Source organism: Mustela nigripes, chromosome 6, assembly GCF_022355385.1.
Source record: "Mustela nigripes isolate SB6536 chromosome 6, MUSNIG.SB6536, whole genome shotgun sequence".
Taxonomy (NCBI): Eukaryota; Metazoa; Chordata; class Mammalia; order Carnivora; family Mustelidae; genus Mustela; species Mustela nigripes.
This window is the reverse complement of record NC_081562.1, coordinates 7,861,158-7,884,696: the sequence shown is the minus strand read 5'-3', so window position 1 is coordinate 7,884,696 and position 23,539 is coordinate 7,861,158. Positions and strand designations below refer to the sequence as shown.

Genomic DNA, 23,539 nt, shown 5'->3' with positions numbered 1-23,539 from the left:
GATGCAGGACTTGATCCCAGGACCCCGAGATCATGACCTGAGCCGAAGGCAGCGGCTTAACCCACTGAGCCACCCAGGCGCCCCAGCAATAATCTTTTTTTAACAACTGATAAAATAAAACTGTATCTACCAATTCACCAAGTCTTTGGGTTTGAGTAGTTCACTCTCTGAGCAATGTTATTGGCATGTGGGGTAGATAATTCTTTGGTTTGGGCTATTACCCTTGGCCCCTGACCACTAAATGCCAGTGGTGTATCCTCACTCCTCTATAGTCACTGCGACAACCAAAAATGCCCCCATACTTTTCCAAATACTCTCTGGAGATAACGGCACCTCTGCCATTAAGAACCCCTGAAAAATTTAGCTGATACCCTCCTTGGAGTATCTCCTTAGATTGTCACATAATGAACTGTGGCCTCCAATTCAGGGTAGAGATGTCAGTCAGCTATCAATACCTTGAATTTAACCATTTCCAAGGCAACATTAAGATCATATGGTCTAAAGTAGAGAGAATATTTACCTTTTTTTTTCCTAGCACAGGTAGTCCTTTGGGTGTTATTTTTAAAATGGTATACAGCAAATGTAAACATTTAAGAAATAAAAGGTTAACATATGGATTCTACAAGTATTCTAAGTTAAAGGTTTATCTCCTTTCCCTCAAGTTTCACGAAGAAAGGACAGGACAGAGAGAATTCTAGAAGAAATGTCTAAGATCATTTCCTGAACAAAGTCTATAAGTACATGTATATGTTCATGTCTACATGTCTAGTGCACAGATTTAAAGGAAAAGTCACTGAGTAATACCTGACAAGTTTTATCAGGTTGAAAAGAATATCTAATTACTTACTAAATACTTGTGACCAGAAACAGTAGCCACTGCTTATTCAATCCTTACAGCAAGCTTACAAGGGCATTATTATTTTCCACAGTATACAGAGGAGAATACTGAGGTACAGAGAAGTTAAATAACCTGTTCAAGATCACCTAGTGATTAAGTGGCTGAGCCAGGGTTCAAACCCAGATTAACTCCAGAGCTCTCCTTAAGAGCTGTATTGTTGGGGCACCTGGGTGGCTCAGTTGGTTGGACGACTGCCTACGGGCTCGGGTCATGATCCTGGATCGAGTCCCACATAGGGCTCCCACCTCCATGGGGAGTCTGCTTCTCCTTCTGTCCTTCTCCTCGCCCATGCTCTCTCTCACTGTCTCTCTCTCAAATAAATAAATAAAATATTAAAAAAAAAAAAAACTGTATTGTTTCAAAGGACACATAAGAAGGTGGGAGGAAGGGGCGCCTGGGTGGCTCAGTGGGATAAAGCCTCTGCCTTCGGCTCAGGTCATGATCCCAGGGACCTGGGATCGAGCCCCACATCTGGCTCTCTGCTCTGCGGGGAGCCTGCTTCCTCCTCTCTCTTTCTCTTTGCCTGCCTCTCTGCCTACTTGTGATCTCTGTCAAATAAATAAATAAAATCTTTAAAAAAAAAAAAAAAGAAGGTGGGAGGAAGAGATTTTAAAAGCAAAAAGAGGGGTGCTTGGGTGGCTCAGTCAGCTGAGTGTCCAACTCTTGATTTCCACTCAGGTCATGATCTTAGGGCCAGGGGACTGAGCCTTGCTCTGTGCTAAGCAAGGAATCGGTCTCAGATTTTTTCTTCCTTTGCCCCTCCCCCACCTAAAAAATAAATAAATAAAAATAATAAATGGGAAAAATAAAATAAATAAAAGCAGGAAATAATCTGTCTGAAAACTATGAAAAGGTTATCAGCAAAAATTCCTATGACCCAAAAAAACTAGATTTTCATCCCAAGGCTCTTCAGCAACAGTATTTAAACTCTTCACTTAGTTGTTCATATTACAAAGAAGCTCAAATTAAATGAACTGTGTGAACTCCATTTCATACATATCACCTTGCACATAATACTAAACTTTTAAACACCATTAGCCTATTTAGTTTACTGCTTAGGTGTCATTTCTATTGTGATAACCACATGGTACTTCTGTACAAAAGGTATTTTAAAAATCAGTATTACTCTGGGGCGCCTGGGTGGCTCAGTGGGTTAAAGCCTCTGCCTTCTGCTCTGGTCATGGTCTCAGAGTCCTGAGATAGAGCCCCACATCCGGTTCTCTGCTCAGCAGGGAGCCTGCTTCCCCCTCTCTTTCTCTGCCTGCCTCTCTGCCTACTTGTCATCTCTGTCTGTCAAATAAATAAAATCTTTAAAAGAAAAATCAGTATTACTCTAATCAATTATATATTACAAAGGGAAAAAGGCACCTACACAATGGGCAAATCTGGCAGACAGGAATTTAACCAAATGTGAATTTAACATCACCATTGATGAAACTACCATTGTGGGCCTCCTGATGTTTAGCATTAAGAAAAGACAAAACATCCTGCCCACAATACTTATCCTGAAGCAACACAAGAGGAAAAAGATATATCCAAATTGAAGGATAGTCTACAAAACAACTCATCTCTTAAAATGTCAATGTCATGAAAGACATCTTCCTTCCTAAAATCAGGCTTTAGGAACTGTCTTGGGGTATGAGCCAGGACAACTAAAAGACATTATTCAAACCAAGAAAATACACAATAGAGATGGTATATGAGATGATATGTCAATACTAAAGCTCCAGAGTATAAAACTCTATGTGGTTGTGTAGGAGAAATCTCTTTATTCTTTGGAAATGGATGCCAAAATATTTAGGAATAAAGTGTCATGATATCTGCAAGTGACCCTTACATGTTTCAGCAAAATATAAACACGCCTGCATGTGTGTGTGTGGAAAGAGAACACAAAAATGTGGCAACATGTCCAAAACTGATCAATTTAGTCAAAAGGGTATATGGGTAACCACTGTACCATTCTTAACACTTTTCTGAAGATTTAAATGTCATCAAAATAAAAGGTTGGGGCAGAAAATACTCCAAGACACAAAACTCAGGAATCTTAATGTAAATATTACCTAAGGATTAAGGCAGAATAAGAGAATCATTCTTTTTCATGAGGCACCTAGGTGGTGCAGTCAGTTTAGCACCAGACTCAGTTTCTCTTGGTTTCAGATTGGGCCATGATCTCACTCAGGGAGATTAAGCCCTGCGTTGGGCTCTGTGCTCAGCAGGGAGTCTGCTTCAGATTCTCTCTTTCCCCCTCTCCTTCTGCCCCACACTCTGTGCTCTCTCTTCATCTCTCTAAAATAAATAAATCAATCTTTGGTAAAAGTAAGAAAAGCAGAGAAAGGAGTTAAGAAGCAGAAGTCATGAAGCAGGATAGGAATTCAGACCACTGTGACTCCGATCTCTATCTTCCTGTCCTTGTAACCCCCAGGACAAAAACCCTGTTGGCAAGAACCAAGTAAGCAAGGCTCTGTGCGCAGAAACTGGGTTTTCACTCACCCACCAATATTTATTAAATACCTATGTGTCAGACTCTATGGCAGCAGCACAGCAGCAGAAATAGGAACACAGACTCTGGAATCAGAGTGTGCAGGTTCAAGTTCCAGCATTACCAAATCCCAGCTCTACCATTTGCTATTTGCGTATATTTTAGCAAATTACTCAATTTCTCTGTGCTTTGACATCTTCATTTTTAAAGGGAAGATAATAACAACACCTAATTTAAAGGGTTGTTATGAAGATTAGATGACATAACAAATGGGGCACCTGGGTGGCTCAGTCAGCTCAAAGGGGAGTCTGCTTCTCCCTCTCCTGCCGTTCCCCTGCCCCCAACCTTTCCCCCCAAGCTTGTGCTCTCTCTCTCAAATAAGTAAAATCTTAAAAAAAATAAAAATTTTAAAAAGCTCTTATATTTCTTGCTTATTTATTGTTTTTACTTATTTATTTTAAAGATTTTTATTTATTTATTTGACAGAGAGAGAGAGAGACAGAATCACAACTAGGGGAGGGGGGAAGCAGGCTCCCCACTAAACAGAGAGCCCAATGTGGGACTTGATCCCACAAGTCCGAGAACATGACCTGAGACAAAGGCAGAAGCTTAACCCACTGAGCCACCCAGGTGCCCCTATTATTTGTTTTTACAGGGAATCGTGTATCTGGTTATTTCTCTTTGTATATATAGATTAGATATTTGTTCACTGGAGAATTCTGCTCTGCACATGGTAAATAAGGTAAATGATATTCTAGTACACCTGAACTTTGAAAAGTTTTTTTTTTTTTTAAAGATTTTATTTTTAAATAATCTCTACACTCAGCATGGGGGTTAAACTTTAACCCTGAGATCGAGAGTGAAATGATCTGATTGACCCAGCCATGTACCCCAAACTTTTAAAAGTTTTATTGGAGAATCAGTTCTCTATTTCAGCATAGTAAACTATTCTAAAACTCAGCAGCTTAAAACAACAATAAATATTATCTCATATGGTTTCTGTGGCTCAGGAATATGGGAGCAGGTTAACTGAGTGATTCTGGCTATAAGGCTGTCATGTTTCTGGGGGCTCAGGCTATCTGAAGGCCTGCCTGGGGCTAGAGGATGCGCTTCTAAGCTTACCCACACGGCTGTTGGCAGCAGGCCATGATTTCTCACTGGCCATTGTTGGAGGCTCAGTTCCTTACCACACAGACCTCTACATAGGACTGCTTGAGTTTGTCAAGACATAGCAGCTGGCTTCCCTCTAGAGCTTTCTGTCTCTATGGATTTGCCTGTTCTAGACATTTCATATAAAAGGAATCATACAATAAGTGCCCTTTTATGAGTGGCTTCTTTAACTCAGTCTAATGTTTTCAAGGCTCATCTGTGCTGTAGCAGGTGTCGGAACTTCATTCCTTTTTAAGGACGAATAATATTTGATTGTATGGATAAACCACATTTTAAAAATTCATGTATCAGTTAATGGACATTTGGCTTGTTTTTACTCTTTAGCTCTTATGAATAATGCTGCTATGACCATTTGTGTGCAAGTTTTTGTGTGGATGCATGTTTTTGTAGTTCTTAGTTATATATCTAAGTGTTGAAGCCTCTATTTTATCCCTCTGTACAACTGCAGTAGAATTCTAGTTGGACTTGTCACCTCTTTAATTGGTCTCTCACTTTGCTATCCAAGTGATATTTCTGACATGGAGATTTAATCACATCTTATCTCTATTTCTGTGTTTTCAGTGGCTCCTTGTAGCTTTCAGGAAAAAATCCAAACTCAGCTTATCACATAGGCCATTTATGATCTGGCTCCTGCCTTCCTTTAAGATTTTCATGCCATGCTTTTTATTCTTGTTCACTTAACCTCAAATGATGTCATGCTTTTGCCCATTAAGGTTTTCATGCTTCTACCATTGTCTCGAACGGTTTATCACTCTCTTTGAATGGAATATAACTACTTATTCTTTAGAAATCAGCTCTGGTTCCATTAGTGATAAACTTTATTACCTTTAATTAATTAATTTTAACATTTTATTTATTTATTTGAGAGAGAAAGAGAGAGCGTGTGCATAAGCAAGGGCGAGGGGCAGAGGGAGAAGCAGAAGCAGACTCCCCGCTGAGCAGGGAGCCAGATGCAGGCCTAGATCCCAGGACCCTGCAATCATGACCTGAGCCAAAGGCAGACGCTTAACTGACTGAGCCACCCAGGTGCCCCCCTTTACTTAATTTAAATACTCCTTCTCTGTGCTGTTACAATACTTTTACCATAATGCTTATCACGCTGTTCTCTGGACATTGATTCTTGTTTGTTTCTTCAGGTAGATTATAATACCATGAGGGAAGGAGCCATATCTTCACAGACTTAATATCTCTAGGCCTAATAGTAACACAAAAAAGTAACTAGTATCTATTGGGTTGTTTAATATATAAATGCCTGGCAATCATTTGCAATGACATGGATGTAACCAGAGGGTATTATGCTGAGCAGAATAAGTCAATCAGAGAAAGACAATTATCATATGATCTCCCTGATATGAGGAATTTGTGAGTTGTGGAGGGTAGGGAAAGAAAAAATGAAACAAGATGGGATCAGGAGGGAGACAAACCATAAGAGACTCTTAATCTCACAAAACAAACTGAGGGTTGCTGGGGGCAGGGTGGGGGGTTAGGGGTAGGATGGTGGGGTTATGGTAGCTTGGGGAGGGTATGTGCTATGGTGAGTGGTATGAAATGTGTAAGTCTGATGATTCACATACCTATATCCCTGGGGCAAATAATACATTATATGTTAATATGAATGAATGGCAATATTCTAGCATTTTACTTTTTTAAAGACTTTTTTTAATTTATGGGACACCTGGGTGGCTCAGTAGTTAAGCATCTGCCTTTGGCTCAGGTCATGATCCCAGAGTCGAGCAGAAAGCCTGCTTCTCCCTCTCTCACTCCTCCTGCTTGGGTTCTCTCTCTCGCTGTGTCTCTCTGTATCAAATAAATAAACAAAACCTTAAAAAAAAAAAAAAAAGACTTTGTTTATTTATTTGAGAGACTGAAAGAGCAAGCACATGCAAGAGAGAGCACAAGCAGTAGAGAAGGAAAGCAGCCTCCCCGCTGAGCAAGGAGGCCGATGCAGGGCACAATCCCAGGACCCTTAGATCATGACCTGAGCCAAAAGCAGACACTTAACTGATTGAGCCACCTAGGTGCCCCAATATAAAACCTTTTATTGAAAGGCCTGAAGTGTTATAGAATAATGTCTTTTGGGGGGGGGGGGGGAACAACACTTCAAATAAAAGCTAAAGCCACTCTTTAAGAAAGGTTACACTTTTAAAAAGTGGTTAAAAAGAAAAAAAGGAATAAAAATAACAAAAGGGTAAATGTGTGACCGATAATAAGAAACTTTTAAAAAATTCAATCAATTAACATATAGTGTATTATCAGCTTCAGAGCTAGAGATCAGTGATTCACCAATTTTCCGTAATACCCACTGCCCATTACATCACGTCCCCTTCGTAATGTCTATCGCCCAGTTACTCAATTCCCCATCCCCCTTCCCTCCAGCAACCCTCAGTTTGTTTCCTACAATTAAGAATCTGACAGAGATCTTTTGGGGGACCTGGGACTGTAACACTGGAGTGTAGCGATGGTTGCACAACTCTACAAATTTACTAAAAATCATTGACTTGTACACTTCCAACAGGCAAATTTTGCAGTATATAGATTACATATCAATAAAGCTGTTTCTTAAAAACTGGTATTTGTTTGCTCAAGCAAGAAGGGGGAATTAGAGTTTCTGACTGAAGAAAGAAAGCAGTGAGGAGAAAAAGTACAATAATTCATTCTACAGACAGGAAAATAAAAATGAAAACTGCACAGATTCAGAAATACTAATGTTTCCATTTCAGCCCAATAAAGGACAGTATTGTGTCACTGGGTTACTCACTATAAACCTTGCTAAGACCACAAAAGCTTACCGTCTTAAGAGTAAGACAACAGACTGGGAGACGTTCAATGTGAAATCAGGGGAAGGAAAACTCCGACTTAACGTCCTATCACCTAGGAGAGCGGTAACAATTTATTCTAATCCCACGCCCTTGCATAGGTGTAAGATGTAGAGATGGTACCTCCTATCAGAACAGCATTTCAAGAGGAAATTTAAAAGCAGAAAATCAAATCTAGAATCATCTTAAAAGAATGTAAGACAATTTCTTTACCGGTAAGATGACAACAGTCAATTCCCTCAGCCAGCAAAACATCCAAATGGGGGATTTTTTGGTATTTCTGAAGAATAATAATTTGTCTTGGTTCAGGGGCTTCTGCAGAAGCTGCTGGAGATCGCAGCGCTGTAGTTCACTTACCCACGTGCAACTACAGAGATCAAGCGAAACTGCACCTATAAACAACCACAATTCACATTTGCTTTGAGCTATGAAAATATTAACCTACTCTGACCTCCCCTGCATCAACATCAGCAAAGCCTGGGTCAAGAGTCTCAACTTCCCAAAACAGCACAGGTGTCTCTAATTTCAGACCTGCTAGTCTCCTTTCTGCCTTTAGCTAAATCAGTAGCAAGTCTGTTTTTATTTTCTAGATAAAAACAAAAACAAAAAATTCCCCTAATCCGTGTGGCATTTTCTTTTTTTTCTTCTTCACAAAAGAAGGTTCTAGCAGACATAAATGACATAATGAAGACATAAATAACATAAATGAAGCAACATTTGTACCAATATCTAACTCGCTTTCCTCTAAATGGCTACAATAAAGGTCAAAATAGCTCAAGGTGGTGATATCAATAAGATTATAAACACTCAGACTTGAAAAAGTATAACATCAATGAACTTTTTATATTTCAATAAAAGAACATAGTGTGAAAATAGCATGCCTAATAGCATTTACAGTAGAATGCCTAATCCTTAGTAGGAGGTCAGTAAATTTTAGTTTCTTTCCTTTCCATTAATTCTTACAGTATTTCCATGAAATAGTTCCTGTTTATTACTACCCCCCAAAAAAAAGCAGGAAAACAGAAGAGAATCTCCTGAGTGACCACCCAGACCAGACCCAACATTCAGGTCTCTACATGATAATGAAGGGAAATCATCTGCAGAAGTTAAACTTTCATCAAACCCCCCCTACCTTGCTGCCTAGGCAGTAGTGTCAATTCCAAAGACCATGGTTCCCTTTGCTACAGAAAAGTAGCTCAGTGAGGCACCTGATCAAGAGCATGCAACTCTTGATCTCGGGGCTGTGAGTTCAAGCCATACACTGGACATAAAGATTACTTAAAAAAAGAAAATGGTAACTCGACTGTCTTTCCTTATGGCAATGTATTTATGATTGCTATTCTTGCAAGTTGTCTCAAGAACTTTTGCTGTTTTAGGTGCAAGAGTCCAAGGCTGTCATCAACCCACAGAACCTTATATTCAAGTTCACAGGATTCCTGGTTGGGAGGGTTGTAGGGAGTAGTGTCATTATTATTATTATTATTGGCTATCAAGTTCACTCTCTGAGTAATCCAAGTTTCCTGCACCAATGAGCAATGGGATCTCCACATACCTAAGACCACAGGAAACTAGAACTATGTGAACTAGCCCTACCTTACTTTGACAGGAAATGTTCTGACAGAAATAGGTTTGCAGAGCTGTGTGAAGCTGCCATCTATAGCTTTTTTGTGGGCATCTGACACAAGACAGATATAGGAGCCCAAGCCATATCTGGTGTATTTTTGTTTAGCACAGAGCTGAAGCTAGAACACAAGCATAATGTGTCAAATCAAACTCTAGTGGGTGCAGATAGACAGATTCTGTCATCAGTAACAAAATTTGTAATTGCCATGATTGCCTGGCTACTGTCAAAACAGGCCTTTTGTTGCGTTTAGTCTACCATTCACATAAGCTACTGAGTGTCAGAATAACCAGAAGAATTAGCTAGCCTGTCACTAGCCATTACCCCAAGGTGGTTTACATAATGGCTCTAATACAAGAACTTCTGGCCTCCCAACGATTGAATCATGGTTTGTACACGCATGTGTGTGAATTCATGGTTTTGTTCTATAATCACCCAAATTTTTAACTGGTTGTGCTGTTTCTCGGCATTCAATAAATTCTGAAAAGACACTAGACATAGTCCACAACATTAGATAATCAATAAAGACAGCCCATCATGGGGCTATGATTTATTCTAGCTCAGTAGAATTGAAAATACTAACAAAACAGCTTAGGCAAGGAGCAGGAAAAAGCAAATAAACCTGGGACCTACCTTGTTTACAACTCCCACAGACAGATGAAATTCAATTCCATGCCAACCATACCCCTCGATCACTAAAACACAAAGAGAAAAATAAAAGTTCATGCAATATAAGCAGTTCTTGAAGTTCCTAAAGGGCATTTGGTTTCAAAGGTATAAAGCTGTTTATTTCCTATCTTCTTCATGCCTACAACAGTGGTTGAGCTCTGTCACTGGCAAAAAGGCCCAAATAGGTGGAGTTAAACAGTAGCTAGCACTTGACTGAGCACTTACTATATATGCTACGCCACTGTTCTTAAAAATACTAATTTTTAAGCACTTAAAAATACTAATTTAATCCTCAACAACCCTATGAGATAATTACTCTTATTAAGTCATTTTATATCCAAATTGCAACTGACCTAAACCTCTGAAAATTGCTCTTACTGGTGTTAAAAAATGGCTTTTAAATAAACACAGGTGATCTCAACTACTGCAGCTGGGCTGTTTCAATGGTTGACATATCTAGAAATGTTTCATATTCATCCATTTATTACGTATTCCTGGAGTCCCCACAGTGTGCTAAAAAGGATTCATCCTCTGACCCTTAGGAGAAACTAGTTGGGAAGATCAGACTATAATAGAAGAAATGCTTCAAGAAACAGAATGCCCTTTTGAGGTATACATCCTTTTGTACAATCATTGAGTAAAAATAATAAGCTTTGAAAAAAGGGGAGGAAAGCTTCGCATAAAAGCTGGACCTTTAAAAACAGGTATAGCAGCAAAGAGGAGAAAGGCTTTTCAGGCAAGGAAATGATATAAAAAACACGGTGGCAAGGACAGACACCGTGTATCTGAGATCCGTCATAGTCTGATCCCACCCAGCCACTCATTTCCCTCCCCTGTCCCATTAGCTAATACCAAACTTCTTACTTCTGGGACAATCTTTGATAGTCCCAATGTTTTCCTACTACATAATAAAATGTTCTTCCCCCCCTTTCCCTGGTAAGTAACATCAACTAATCTTAGTATATGGTAGGCACTCAATACAATATAGCCACTTGGAAATAATTTTAATTATTAAAGATCCAATTGAAATATTTTTCTAAAGCCTTTTCCAATTCCCCAGAGTTAATCTACTCGCCTCTCCATCACACTCACATGGCATTTGTCCATCTCTCCATTAGAGCAATAAAATATTTTATGGTCCCCAGGTTTCCTTTTTTCCTTTTCTCTTACATGTCCTAACAGAAACCATCTTTCATATAACTCAGTGTTCCATAAGACCTAACAAGTGTCTGGCATATCACAGGTGCCCATTATATTCTTGTTGACTGAAATACCAATTGACTGTTTACAAAATAAATAAAAATAGGATTCCTCTAAAATGTCAGCTACTTTAATACATTTAAATGATTCAGTGTGTCAAAATCTAATGCACTTCTACATTTTCATGAATACATCTGCCACATAATTATGCTAACAACTCAGGTACAAAAAGTCAAAGTGGATTCACTAAAAACTACCGAGCTCACTAGTTTTTGCTTGACAACAAAATGAGGTCCCATTCATGCCAACTGAGCCAAAAGAAATTAACTGAATTGATAATTTAGATATTGTGGCCGGAGACCATACTCACTGAAATAGCGCCAGTTTCATTCGCAGTCTGTATGTTTAAGTAGGTGTTCATATTGGCTTTAGTCATGGATCGTAGAGGTTACAGATTTAGAAGTCCAATCATAAATCCATGATTTATTTATAGAAACTTTCCATATGGTAGGAGTTTAAGATGTAAAACAGCAGCCTTTTTGCCTGCCGAAAGCAGGGAGTAGCAGAGCGCCAAAGTAATAAACCCTCTACTGCCTCTGCTCTTGGCACTGTTTAAAGCATAGAAGAAATGTGCAGGGCAAGCAAGAGCCTTACTGAAAATCAGTCACCCAGGACAACGGGCAATTCGAATGTCTGTGCTATTCAATGCTTAAATATTAATTTTTATACATGCCCAAGTTCACTTAAAGCACAACGTGTGGCTTGGAACTTTAAAAATGTTCTAATGTGCTGGTTTGCCCACATATTAATGAAGTCAGCCAGGTTTTAACATGCCAAGCTTAAAATACTCCCTAAATCATTATGCAAAGGTATGAACTCAATCCTGCACTCTCAGGAAAAGACACTTAAGGGAGAAAGATGAAAGCAGTAGTATTTCAAGGGAAGCCATAACAGAAAATGTCAACTCCTACAGAGTGATAGGTTATCTTTTAAAAATAGATGAAGAAAAAGATGATAAAAGATAATGACAAATTACTTACAATTCTTAATATCAAAATGAGATCCAGGATTTTTAGATCAATGTTGCCAGAGAATGTATTTTGAAACTGATTTCTACACGAGACCATCTTATAAAAACGTTGTTTCAGTCATCCCCTTTAGAATCCAAGTCTTATGTTACACTGAAATGAGTTTTCATGTGAACAGTTTTATAAGCAAAGTTCTTCTAATCTTTTATATTACTGGCTTTAGAGAAATGCCAATAAAACCTAGAATGACTAAAACTTTATAATCAGACCGTGGAAGCCCACACATCCAATCCCTTTATTCTCAGTTGAGAAACCAGACTAGAAGAGGTTCAGTGACTTGATAACAGAAACACTTGGGCCCAAATCTGATCACTAGCCCAGTGTATTTTTCCTACTACATACTACACAACACAATGCTTTATGAAGATAGAAAGCGTTCTGGAAATTACAACAGAAGAAAAAATGTAAATACCTATACTTTCCCTAACTTTTGAAAAAAATTTAAAAATTAGATGTATGTGCCCTGATGTTCTGGAAAGGCTGCTCCTTAAAAATTGAGGCATTAGAAAATTCTAACAGCTATTTTCAAGGCTTTTGGCTCAAAACACGCTCACAAAGAATCTCCACTGGAAATGCAGCTTTAAAAAGTTTCCCTTACATTCCAAAGGAAATGAGAATAATTTTTACAATCTAAGTAAGATGAGATCGTCCTCATCTTCTAAAATATAAACTTCATACACACAAAAATAAATAATTTCACAAAATCCAGGATCTTCTTTCAAACAAGCAGTTCACCTGAAAGAAGGCTACTGCCTCATTTGGGGAGCAAAGGATACAAAGAATTAAAAAGGAAGCAAAAAATGGGATGAAAGAGGAAAAAAGGAAATAAAGAAAGAGGAAAGAAAATCAATATAAAGGTTTGATTCCAATATCAAAAACAGAAGAGAAAAAACAATTCCTAATTAAATCAGTGAAGCGCAGTGTTTAAGCCAGCAGCCTTAACAAGGTGTGGTCACCTACCTCCTACCTTCTCAAACTGAACACCTACCAGAAAAAATTCAATCTCATTCTGCTCATTTCCCTGCTTAAGTCTTTCTTCCAGTTACAAAGAGCAATAAGTAGACTGGGCCTCCTGGAGGAAGTGGAGGAGTCAGAAAGGTCAGCCCACACAGCCCCTCAAAATCTAGCCCAGGCTGGAGCTATTAGAGAGTCTCAAAAGGAGACAGTCAAAAAAGATCACTGTTGAAGTATCCATAAGCTCCTCTAGAAGAAACTAGACACCTCCAAGCAGCAAAGTATTCTGTTCCCTTTCACATCCACCAAAAAGCTTTCCTTTCCAGTAATCAATTTAACCTGGAAAGAGAGTTTAAAGAACAATTAATATTTAGGGCGCCCCAACAATAGATTATTTTAATTTTCAAAAACTGTTAATATATAACTATGATTTTTTAAAAAAAAATTAAACACAGGGATGCCTGGGTGGCTCAGTCAGTTAAGCCCCTGCCTTTGGCTCAGGTCATGATCCCAGGGTCCTGGGGTTGAGCCCTGCAAGCTCAGCAGCGAGCCTGCTTCTTTTTCCCTCTCTGTCAGCCTGCCATTCCCCCAGCTTGTGGTCTTTCTCTCTCTCTATCAAATTTTGAAAAAATTAAACACACAATAAGGTATATAGTAAAAAATAGGCTTCTTTCCCACCCCAGCCTTCCAGTACTCCTTTCCAGAAACAATTTCAAGTTTTGTTTTGTTTTATGTATTTGACAAAGAGAGGGAGACAGCAAGAGAGGCAACACAAGCAGTGGGAGAGGGAGAAGCAGGCTCTCCCAAGCAGGGAGCCCTATGCGGGGCTGGATCCCATGAGCCTGGGGTCATGACCTGGGCAGCCCAAGGCAGACAGATGCTTAAGGACTGAGTCACCCAGCTGCCCCATCCAGTTTCTTATAAAATGTAACATTTTCTTAATGACTGAATGACTCTCCTATGCTTACAGATGCGACTGCAGGAGAAGGAATCAGATGACTGAGCTGGTTACTGCATCGCCAGAAAGAGCACATCTCCACCATCAGGGAAGTCTGAGCATCTATACGGGGACACCTGCCTTCAGTGTGGCACAGCCTATCTGTGCCCTCCCTATGCATACTCCTACCCACGTGTATACATAGCTACACCTAAAGGAGAGGGCTTCTTGGGGAGAGTGGGGGGGGGGTGTTAAAATATACTTCACGATGAAATTTGCCATTTTAACCATTTTCAAGTGTACAATTCAGTGGCATTAAGTGCCTTCACAATATTGTGCAACCATCACCACTATCCATCTCCAGAATGGTTCATCATCCAAAACAGAAACTATAACCATTAGACAGGAATTCCCCATTTCCCCTCCCTCTATTCTACTTTCTGTCTATGCATTGCCTATTCTAATTGTAAGAGGAATTATACAATATCTGTCCCTTTGAATTTTTTTTTTTTAGATTTTATTTATTTGACAGACAGACATCACAAGTAGACAGAGAGGCAGAGAGAGAAGAAGGGAAACAGGCTTCCCATGAGCAGAAAGCCTGATGCGGGGCTCAATTCCAGGACCCTGAGATCATGACCTGAGCCGAAGGTAGAGGCTTTAACCCACTGAGCCACCCAGGTGCCCCATCTGTCCCTTTGTATCCAGAATCTTTCACCTAACATAATGTCTTTAAGATTAATTCATGTTGTAACATGTACCAGAATTCCCTTTTTGGGACACATAGGTGGCTCAGTCAGTTAAGAGTCGGCCTGTAGCTCGGGTGGTAATGCCGGGGTCCTGGGACTGAGTCCACATCAGGATCCTTGCTCAGCAGGGAGCCTGCTTCTCCCTCTGCCGGCTGCTTCCCCTACTTGCGTTCTGACAAATAAATAAAATTTTTTAAAAAATAAATAATGTCCTTTTTTTTTTTCTTAAGATTTTATTTATTTTTTTGACAGAGAGAGAGAGAGATCACAGGTAGGCAGAGAGGGAGGGGGAGGCAGGCTCCCCGCCAAGCAGAGAGCCCAATGTGGAGCTCAATCCCAGGACCCTGGGATCACGACCTGAGCCGAAGGCAGAGGCTTGACCCACTGAGCCACCCAGGTGCCCCGATAATGTCCTTTTTAAGGCTAAAGTCTACTGTATGTACATTACCACATTTCATTTATCCGTTCATCAGTGGAGGGACATTTCGTTTTCCATCTTTTGGCTCTTAGGAATAATGCTGCTGTGAACACTAGCGTATGAGTACCTGTGTAAGTCCCTTCTTTCAATTCCTTTGAGTATTACTTACAAGCAGAATTGTTGGATCCTATGGCAATTTTATATTTAACTTTCTGAGGAACCACAAAATTGCTTTCCACAGTGGCTGTACCACTGTATATTCTCACCAGAGATGCATAAAAGTTCCAGTTTCTCTTTGCAGTTTTTTTGATAATAGCTCTCCTAACAAGTGCCAAGCAGTCTCTTATTGTAGTTTTCATTTATATGCAAAGGAAAGGGTCCTTCTGCCTATGGCTTTAAAGCATTTTGTATGTGAAGAGGTTCCTGTGGCACTGGTCCATCTCCATTCCACAAAGATGTGTCTTATCTGGCTGACTTCCATCATGGTTCTCAAGAGTCTACCAATCATGGGGTGCCTGGGTGGCTCAGGTCATGATCCCAGGGTCCTGGGATCAAGCCCCACATTGGGCTCTCTGCTCAGCAGGGAGCCTGCTTCCTTCTCTCCCTCATTCTGCCTGCCTCTCCACCTCCTTGTGATCTCTGTCTGTCAAAAAAAAAAAAAAAAAAAAAAAAATAGAGTCTACCACTCATTCACTGCTCTAGTCACTTCAAATCTAGTCCACTGCGACCACCACTATACTCTACTCTGCTTTCTCTGCCTTCCTTGCATATCCTTTCACCACTGCATCTCAAAAAATGTTGATCTATTTATAACCAGACACTACCAGCACCATCAGCACACTTCTTCAACTTGTAGAAGAACCAACTACTGCCAGCACTTTTGGCACTTTAAGTCTTCTCAGGAATTGTCAACAATGCTCAAAAATTCTTTCTTGACTATCTAAGGCACTTGCTTTTCTCTTCCTTGGTTTTAGGTTCAGCACTCTTTGGGATGCTTGAACATGACAGGTCTATAAATAACCGAAGTTTTGTCTAAGTCTACCAGCATTTAAGCAGAGCTTATAGATAAACAAAATGAATACATGAAACTCACTCTCAAGGAAAAAAAAGGAAGTATACAGATCTTAAAATATAATGAATGTTTTAGGGAAAAAAGGTCACAATAAAGGGAATCAGAAGTGTCTGAGGCAAAGGAGTTACAACGTTTACATAAGATGATTAGGGTAGGCCTCACTGAGAAAGTGACAAAAGCAGCAAGTTTTGACAGTGATGAGAGTTAGCCACACGGCTATCTAGAGGAAGAGACAGGAACAGCCAACACAAGGCCCTACGGCAGAAGCAGGACTGTCCTGTTCAAAGGAACAGCAAGAAAGCAACGGTGGCTGCAGCAGAGTGAAAGAGGGGGATGCAGTCGGTAAGGTCAGAAAGGTTACTAGAAGACCAGATAAAATAAGGCCTTAGGGATAGTTCCTCAGGAGTGGAATGGAGAGCCACTGCAGGGTTTCTGAACAGAGACATGTCTCACGAAGGTATAATGATTCAGGTTGCTGGGATGAAAATAAAGGGAAGAGTAGAAGCTGGGAAATCAATCAGGAAATGCTACAATAATCTGGGCAAGAGAGGACAGTGGCTTAGACCACAGTGGTAGCAAGAGCAACGGTAAGAAGTTGTTGATCTGGATATATTTTGTACACAGGCCCCATAAGTTTTCCTGGCAGACTGCATATGGTGTATAAGAGAAATATAGGGTCCAAAGTTTTGACCAGAACAACTAAAAGAGTAGATGTGACATAAAATAAGACAGGGAAAAATAGAGAAGGAAAATGAATCATCTTAGTTTTGTATATGTTGAGTCTGAGACAGCTTCCAACTTTCCAACCAACAAACACAGGTTGATGAAATAATGGTTTTTTAACATTTATTTTACTATCCTGTATTAGATAATGAACCATAGGTTTAATTTGATGTTGATCCTACAGTTTTAAAGCAAATTATTTTCAGCAGTTACCACACACATGAAAAAATAAATACTCATCGTTTTGCGCCAATTAATTCCCAATGGCCACACTCTTTAAAGCTTGAAGATCAAGACTGAAATCCACTCCACCTCACAGATATGGGGTCAAATCTCAGTAAATGAGGAAGAATAACGAGAGAATGAGCTGTTGGCATCTGTTATCAACATGGAATTCTGCATCCTGACTGCGACTAGAGGATTCCAGGGATCCTAACATACCAACTACAGTCTGACACAGTCTGCTTACTCTAAACACAAATTTGTCTCTCCTTCTGGTTCCCTGGAAGGTCCCAGAAGAAGAGAATGGCTAAGAGTCTGAGAACAAACACCATTTAGGAAGGAAAACAATTCAGAGAGAAGCCTACATCACAACAGCATTACTCCCATATTTTTCTGGTCTAGGCCACTGGAGAAATCACAAAACCATACCATCTCAAGGCTGGAAAAAGGGATCATCATGTGTCAACAAATATTTTCCAAGTGACCATGTGCTAGATGCTACGGATACACAGATGAGTATGACAAAATCCCTAGTCAAAGCACTGTGTACTAAGTACTTTAATAGAGAAATTACCTAACTGTTATGGGAGTAAAAGACAAGAATAAAAGAATGGATTTTCAAAATAAATTGCCACGAATTAACTTGGGATGATCCCCACCTCCTCCATCTCCTACCAAAAGACTCATGTGGTGATTCAAGCTAAGGAGGAAGCAAGGCTGCATGCAGTCCTAACAGGGCTGGGTCTTGCAACTCTTAGAATCAGTCTTGTTCTCTCATGTGACCAGTTAAATAGTTAAAGGTGCTTATGAGCTTTTCCATCCCCACTTCATTTCTTTTCCACAAAAAACTGGGATCTTGAGAAAACACTGTTCTAGTCCAACAATTCACTCAGTGCCAATCTTCAAATTTTACAAGATAGTACTTAATCCTTTAAAATATTTTCTAAAAGAAAAGAATGCCTCTCTTCCCAAAGGAAATGTCTTTTAAATAGGCTATTTACAGAGGTCTAGGCCACAACTTTAACTTCCGGAATAAAACCAACCATAACCACTTCCAATGCCGTGTGACTTTTCCTCTGGCCCAAGTTCTAAACCCTCAACCTTCTAAGGCTTAGGAGTCTTTCTTGCTCTGAGTCTTCTGACACCCTTTTCATTTTACTGCTAAATGTGACTCTTGGAAATTCACTCACAAAGAACTACAGGAATTTACTCTATAAATCCACAAACCATATTTCATTTTCATTTTCCAGACAAAATCTCAAAGGCCTGTAATGCACTATGGTCAGAAAATATCATCTGATTTTATACATCTCCAAACTTAGCTCTGACATATGAGTTTTTACTTATTGGTAACCTCTCTCTACCCAAATAGAAACAACCATGATAACATACTCTAACAAATTACTGCTATCTCAAGCAATTACAATGAAGTGTGTATGCTTTCAATAGTGAGTCAAGCCTTGGGAGTGGTTTAACACATGGAAATTCACCAGCTGGCATCTACAATTAGATTCAAGGAGACAAATGGAATTTTTGTATCAAGTTTTTCCAAGAGTTAACTAGTTCTTAAAGTGATTATACCCTTCTGAAGTATTTACAGATGAAATGATATCATGTCTGCGATCTGTTTTAAAATACTGCAGAGGAACCTGCCTCCTTAGCGCAGTAGGCAGCGCTTCAGTCTCATAAAATACTGCAGAGGAAGGGGGAGCAAGGTTAAACAAGAATGGTCATATGTTGATAACTGTTGGAGCTAGATGATAGGCACATGGGGATGGTTCATTTTATTATTCTTTTTTTTTTAATGTGTTTGAAATTTTCCATAATAAAGATCTTTTAAAAACCTATGCCAGGGCGCCTGGGTGGCTCAGTGGGTTAAGCCGCTGCCTTCGGCTCAGGTCATGATCTCAGGGTCCTGGGATCGAGTCCCGCATCGGGCTCTCCGCTCAGCAGGGAGCCTGCTTCTCTCTCTCTCTCTCTCTCTCTCTGCCTGCCTCTCTGTCTACTTGTGATCTCTCTGTCAAATAAATAAATAAATAAATAAATCTTTAAAAAAAAAAACCTATGCCATTAGGCGCCTGGGTGGCTCAGTGGGTTAAGCCTCTGCCTTCGGCTCAGGTCATGATCTCAGGGTCCTGGGATCGAGCCCCACATCTGGCTCTCTGCTCAGCGGGGAGCCTGCTTCCCCCTCTCTGCCTGCCTCTCTGCCTACTTGTGATCTCTCTCTCCGTGTCAAATAAATAAATAAAATATTAAAAAAAAAAAAAAACCCTACATCATGATACATGAAAAACAAAGAACAAAGTCTTGGGACCAATGAGCTCCATAAGCTACCAGTGTAAAAATTTTTCTTTTCTTAAGAAACACCTCAATTTTAACACTTATTTCTCACCAAACCAGTATTTATTGAGCACAACTACCATGTGCCAAGCACCAATCTGAGGGCTAAGGATAAAATGATAAACTGAATTCTCCCTCCCTCAGGGAACCTAGTAGGTTTTTTATAATTTTGTAATTAAAAGGCAAACACATGGCGTCCTAGCCCAAACAACAGGGAGATCTAGTCCAACCCTGACCAATCAGGAAAAGCTTCCCAAGGACCATCTTAACTAATTGTGAAAGATAACCCAAAGAAACAAATCATTTGGGGCACCTGGCTGGCTTAGTCAGTAGAGGATGCAGCTCTTGATCTAGGCGATGTGAGTTCAAGCCCCGTGTTGGATGCAGACATTACTTTAAAAAAAAAAAAAAAAAGCACCAAATCATTTTTTTTGCCCATGTTGACCTTTATCATTTTATAGACTGTCAGATCAACAAGTAAATGCCTGTTCCTTTATGAGCTAAAGAATCTTTCTATAAAGCAGAAGTTTATCAAATAAGTCATTACCTCAACAGATATTTATTAAATACCCAGCATGCGTCGGCATGTGCTAGATAAAAAGGATAAAACGTGGTCTCTATCTACATGGGGTTATTTATAATCTTGGAGCACAGGAAGACAAAAACAAATAAATAAGCAAGCCGTCAAGCAGAAAACTATAATTGGACCTTGAACAACATGGGTTTGAATTGCACAGGTCCCTTGTACATAGATTTTTAAAATAAATAAAGTACTGTACCATAAACAGATTTTCTCTTATGATTTTCTTAGAAAATACAGAAGAAAATAGAAGAATAATAGAAAAATAGAAGATATTCTTCTCTCTAGTTTAGTTTATTGTATAAATATAATAGTTAAAACATGTAACATATAAAATACATGTTACCAGTAAGGTTGTATATTATCAGTAAGGCTATATTATCAGCAAGGCTTCTGGTCAAGAGGCTATTAAGTTTGGGGGGAGTTAAAACTTACATATGTGTTAATGAAAAGAAAAGAAAGAAATGGCATTCCAAAACCAGTGGGGACAAGATGGACTAAACCGTGTTAGGACAACTGGATATCTACATGGGGGAAAAGTTCATTTAGAACCCCAACTTACAAAATAAACTTCAGGTAGATTAAAAACTTAGATTAAAAAGATTTTTAGGGACGCCTGGGTGGCTCAGTTGGTTGGACGACTGCCTTCGGCTCAGGTCATGGTCCCGGAGTCCTGGGATCGAGTCCCACATCGGGCTCTCAGCTCCATGGGGAGTCTGCTTCTCCCTCTGACCTTCTCCTCGCTCATGCTCTCTCTCACTGTCTCTCTCTCAAATAAATAAATAAAATCTTAAAAAAAAAAAAAAAAAAAATTTTTTAATGGGAAAAAAAGGGGGGAAGGGGGGGGGGACTTACATGTGGATTTTCAACTGCACAGGGCTCAGTGCCCCTAAGCCACCACTGTTCAAGGGTCAACTGTAATTATAAATTTCTCTAAGTTATAAAGGAAACAAAGGAGGGACTTTGTGGGCAGAATGTATTTTTTAGATATGGTGGTAAAGAAAGTTGAAAGAATGAAAGTAAAACCAGCTGATGATAATGGAAGTGACTGAAGGGGAAAGGTCTATCAAAGAAGTGGTGAGAGCAGCATAGATAAAGCATGCATACAATGTAGGTAGTGAGAAGAAATCTGGGTTTTATTCTAAATGCAACAGGAAACCATCTGAGGGGAGGGTTCTAGGCAGTAAAGTGATGTGATTCAGCTTGTTTTTTTTGTTTTGCTTTAAAGATTTTATTTATTTGAGATAGTGAGAGAGAGAGAGAGCAAGGGGGACGGGTAGAGAGAGAAGCAAACTCCCCACTGAGCAGGGAAGTCAACGTGGGGACTTGATCCCAAGACCCCTGGATCATGACCTGAGCTGAAGGCAGCCACTTCACTGACTGAGCCACCCAGGTGCCCTCAGCTTATGTTTTTAAGATCATTCCTGCCACTCTGGGGAGAAGGATAGATAAAGAATAATAATCTTTACCAAGAACTGTAGATGAGTACAACCAAAACATCAAATTTTGGCCAGTGGAAATCATCTCTACAATTCCGTTACCAACCTAAAATCTTTATTAAATTGCTACTCAGTCCAGGCTTCACCTACAAGTTGGCGGTGGGGGGGGGGGGTTGGGTTTTTTTAATGCTTACAACTAATGGGTCATAACCTCTGAGATCTCCGGAAAACAGAAACAAGCCCAGATGCCTTGGGGTTAGCATTCTTCTCATTCTTCAATTGCCAAAGTCAGATTAATTTTCATTTATTCATCTCCTATTCCACAATCAGCTTCTGGACTGAAAGGAAGGGAGCAAGGACTTCCTCCAGTGTTTCAGGCAAAAATAAGCGTTACCAAACATCTGATAAGGAATGTAAGTAATTGTACAACCTTTCTTCTCACTGCAAACTATGTTCCAGGTAGGAACTCCACTATGAAAGCAATTCTAATTTTCCTATCCAAATTTGCCAGATCTTAGAAAGCCACCTGAAGCAAATCCACTTAATTCTGCTTTAAAAAAAGTTTTCTCATTCCAAAGACTGAACAAGAATACACCGCTAATAGCATTTGCAATTGACAAGCAAAGAAAAATAAATTCCACTGTCAATCCCTGGGGCATGTGGCTAACAATCTTAATAAAAGCACTAACAAACTAAGTCACGCGCCAAGATCTTTTACCCAGTTATTTAAAAGTCAGAATGTAAGAGGTGAGAGGCAGTATTAACATCTGTAAAATACCCAGGACATTTCTTCACATGATTTCCCTCAATCTGGATAACATCCCTACAAGATGAGTACATCCCCATTTTGTTGATGAGGACACGGGCCCAGAGAAGTTGACGCTCGTACCTGGTCACCCAATGTTAAGTGGCTTCCAATGATCCATACTTTTTCCATTAAACAAATCTATAAATAAAGATCTAAATTACAGAAATTCTATCACATGACCAATGTACTAATAGATAAAATAAGTTTATATACATATATGTACATGTATGTGTTTCATTTGGAGGCCTAACCATCAACTGTGACATCTTTCAGTGGGGAAAGCATGTAAGATTCCTACCTGGAATCATTCTCCCTGCTCAGTGAGAAGCCTGCTTCTCCCTCTCCCTCTGCCTGTGTTCCCTCTCTCACTGTTTCTCGATCTCTGTGTCAAATAAATAAATAAAATCTTGGGGGGGAAAAAAGATTAAAAAAAAAAAAAAGGATTCCTACTTGGAGACATACCACCAGAAAACACCTCCAAAGAGATAAGGGTGTTTGTGACAAGCTATCATGGTTATTTGCTCTTTTTATTTTTTTTTTAAGATTTTAAGTAATCTTTTTTTTTAAGGTTTTTAAAATTTTATTTATTTCACAGGGAGAGAGCGAGCACAAGCAGAGGGAGGGACAGAGGGAGAAGCAGGCTCCCTGCTGAGCAGGGAGCCCAATCTGGGGCTCCATCCCAGGACCCTGAGACCATGACCTGAGATGAAGGCAGCCGCTTAACAACTAAGCCACCCAGATGCCCCAAGATTTTAAGTAATCTCTATGCCCAACATGGGGCTCAAACTCACCACCCTGAGATCAAGAGTCGCCTGCTCTTTCAACCAAGCCAGCCAGGCACCCCAAGTTATTTGCTCTTAATGAAGCCGAAGGAGCTCCTCCTTAAAGGCAGTGTATACTTTCTCAGGCCGCAGTGACCGCAATGAGTCCCTAACAAAAGCTATAGGGAGAATCATACACAAGGACCATTCCCAATTCCAGGAAAGACTATAAGTGACTGCAGTTAGTGACAAGGAGTAGCATGTACATAATAAAAACAACCATTCTATCAACAAAAACAAAGACAGCATAAATGAAAGCACCTAGCAGTGGCTAGTAAACAGATACTTATTAAAAACTAGTTTCTTCTACTCTCTGCTCCAAGTTATTTGTATAAAAAATAGTAATACTAACTGCGGGATGTAGCCATGTATCTTACGTAGTTTAGCAAATTGGTGAAATGTTCTTTCTCTCAAACTCAGGCAGACTGAATTTGCCTATCTGGTCCCACATTTGCTAAGAGCAGGGACACAACCAACCACATCTCAGAAGTCGGAAGTCTTAGGATTATTTTATTTCCTCCATCAATCAGCACCA

At 39.7% G+C, this 23,539-nt stretch overlaps 1 protein-coding gene across 2 annotated transcripts in view; it reads right to left on the bottom strand.

The window, feature by feature from the left end:
* MRTFA (myocardin related transcription factor A) overlaps positions 1–7,710 on the bottom strand; it is a 162,596-nt gene extending 154,886 nt beyond the window's left edge. For both annotated transcript variants that reach the window (XM_059401941.1, XM_059401942.1), the window contains exon 1: positions 7,577–7,710. In XM_059401941.1, the coding sequence (XP_059257924.1) occupies positions 7,577–7,618 (42 nt within the window). In that variant the 5' untranslated portion in view covers positions 7,619–7,710. The remainder of the gene's footprint in view (positions 1–7,576) is intronic.
* Positions 7,711–23,539: the final 15,829 nt, after the last annotated feature.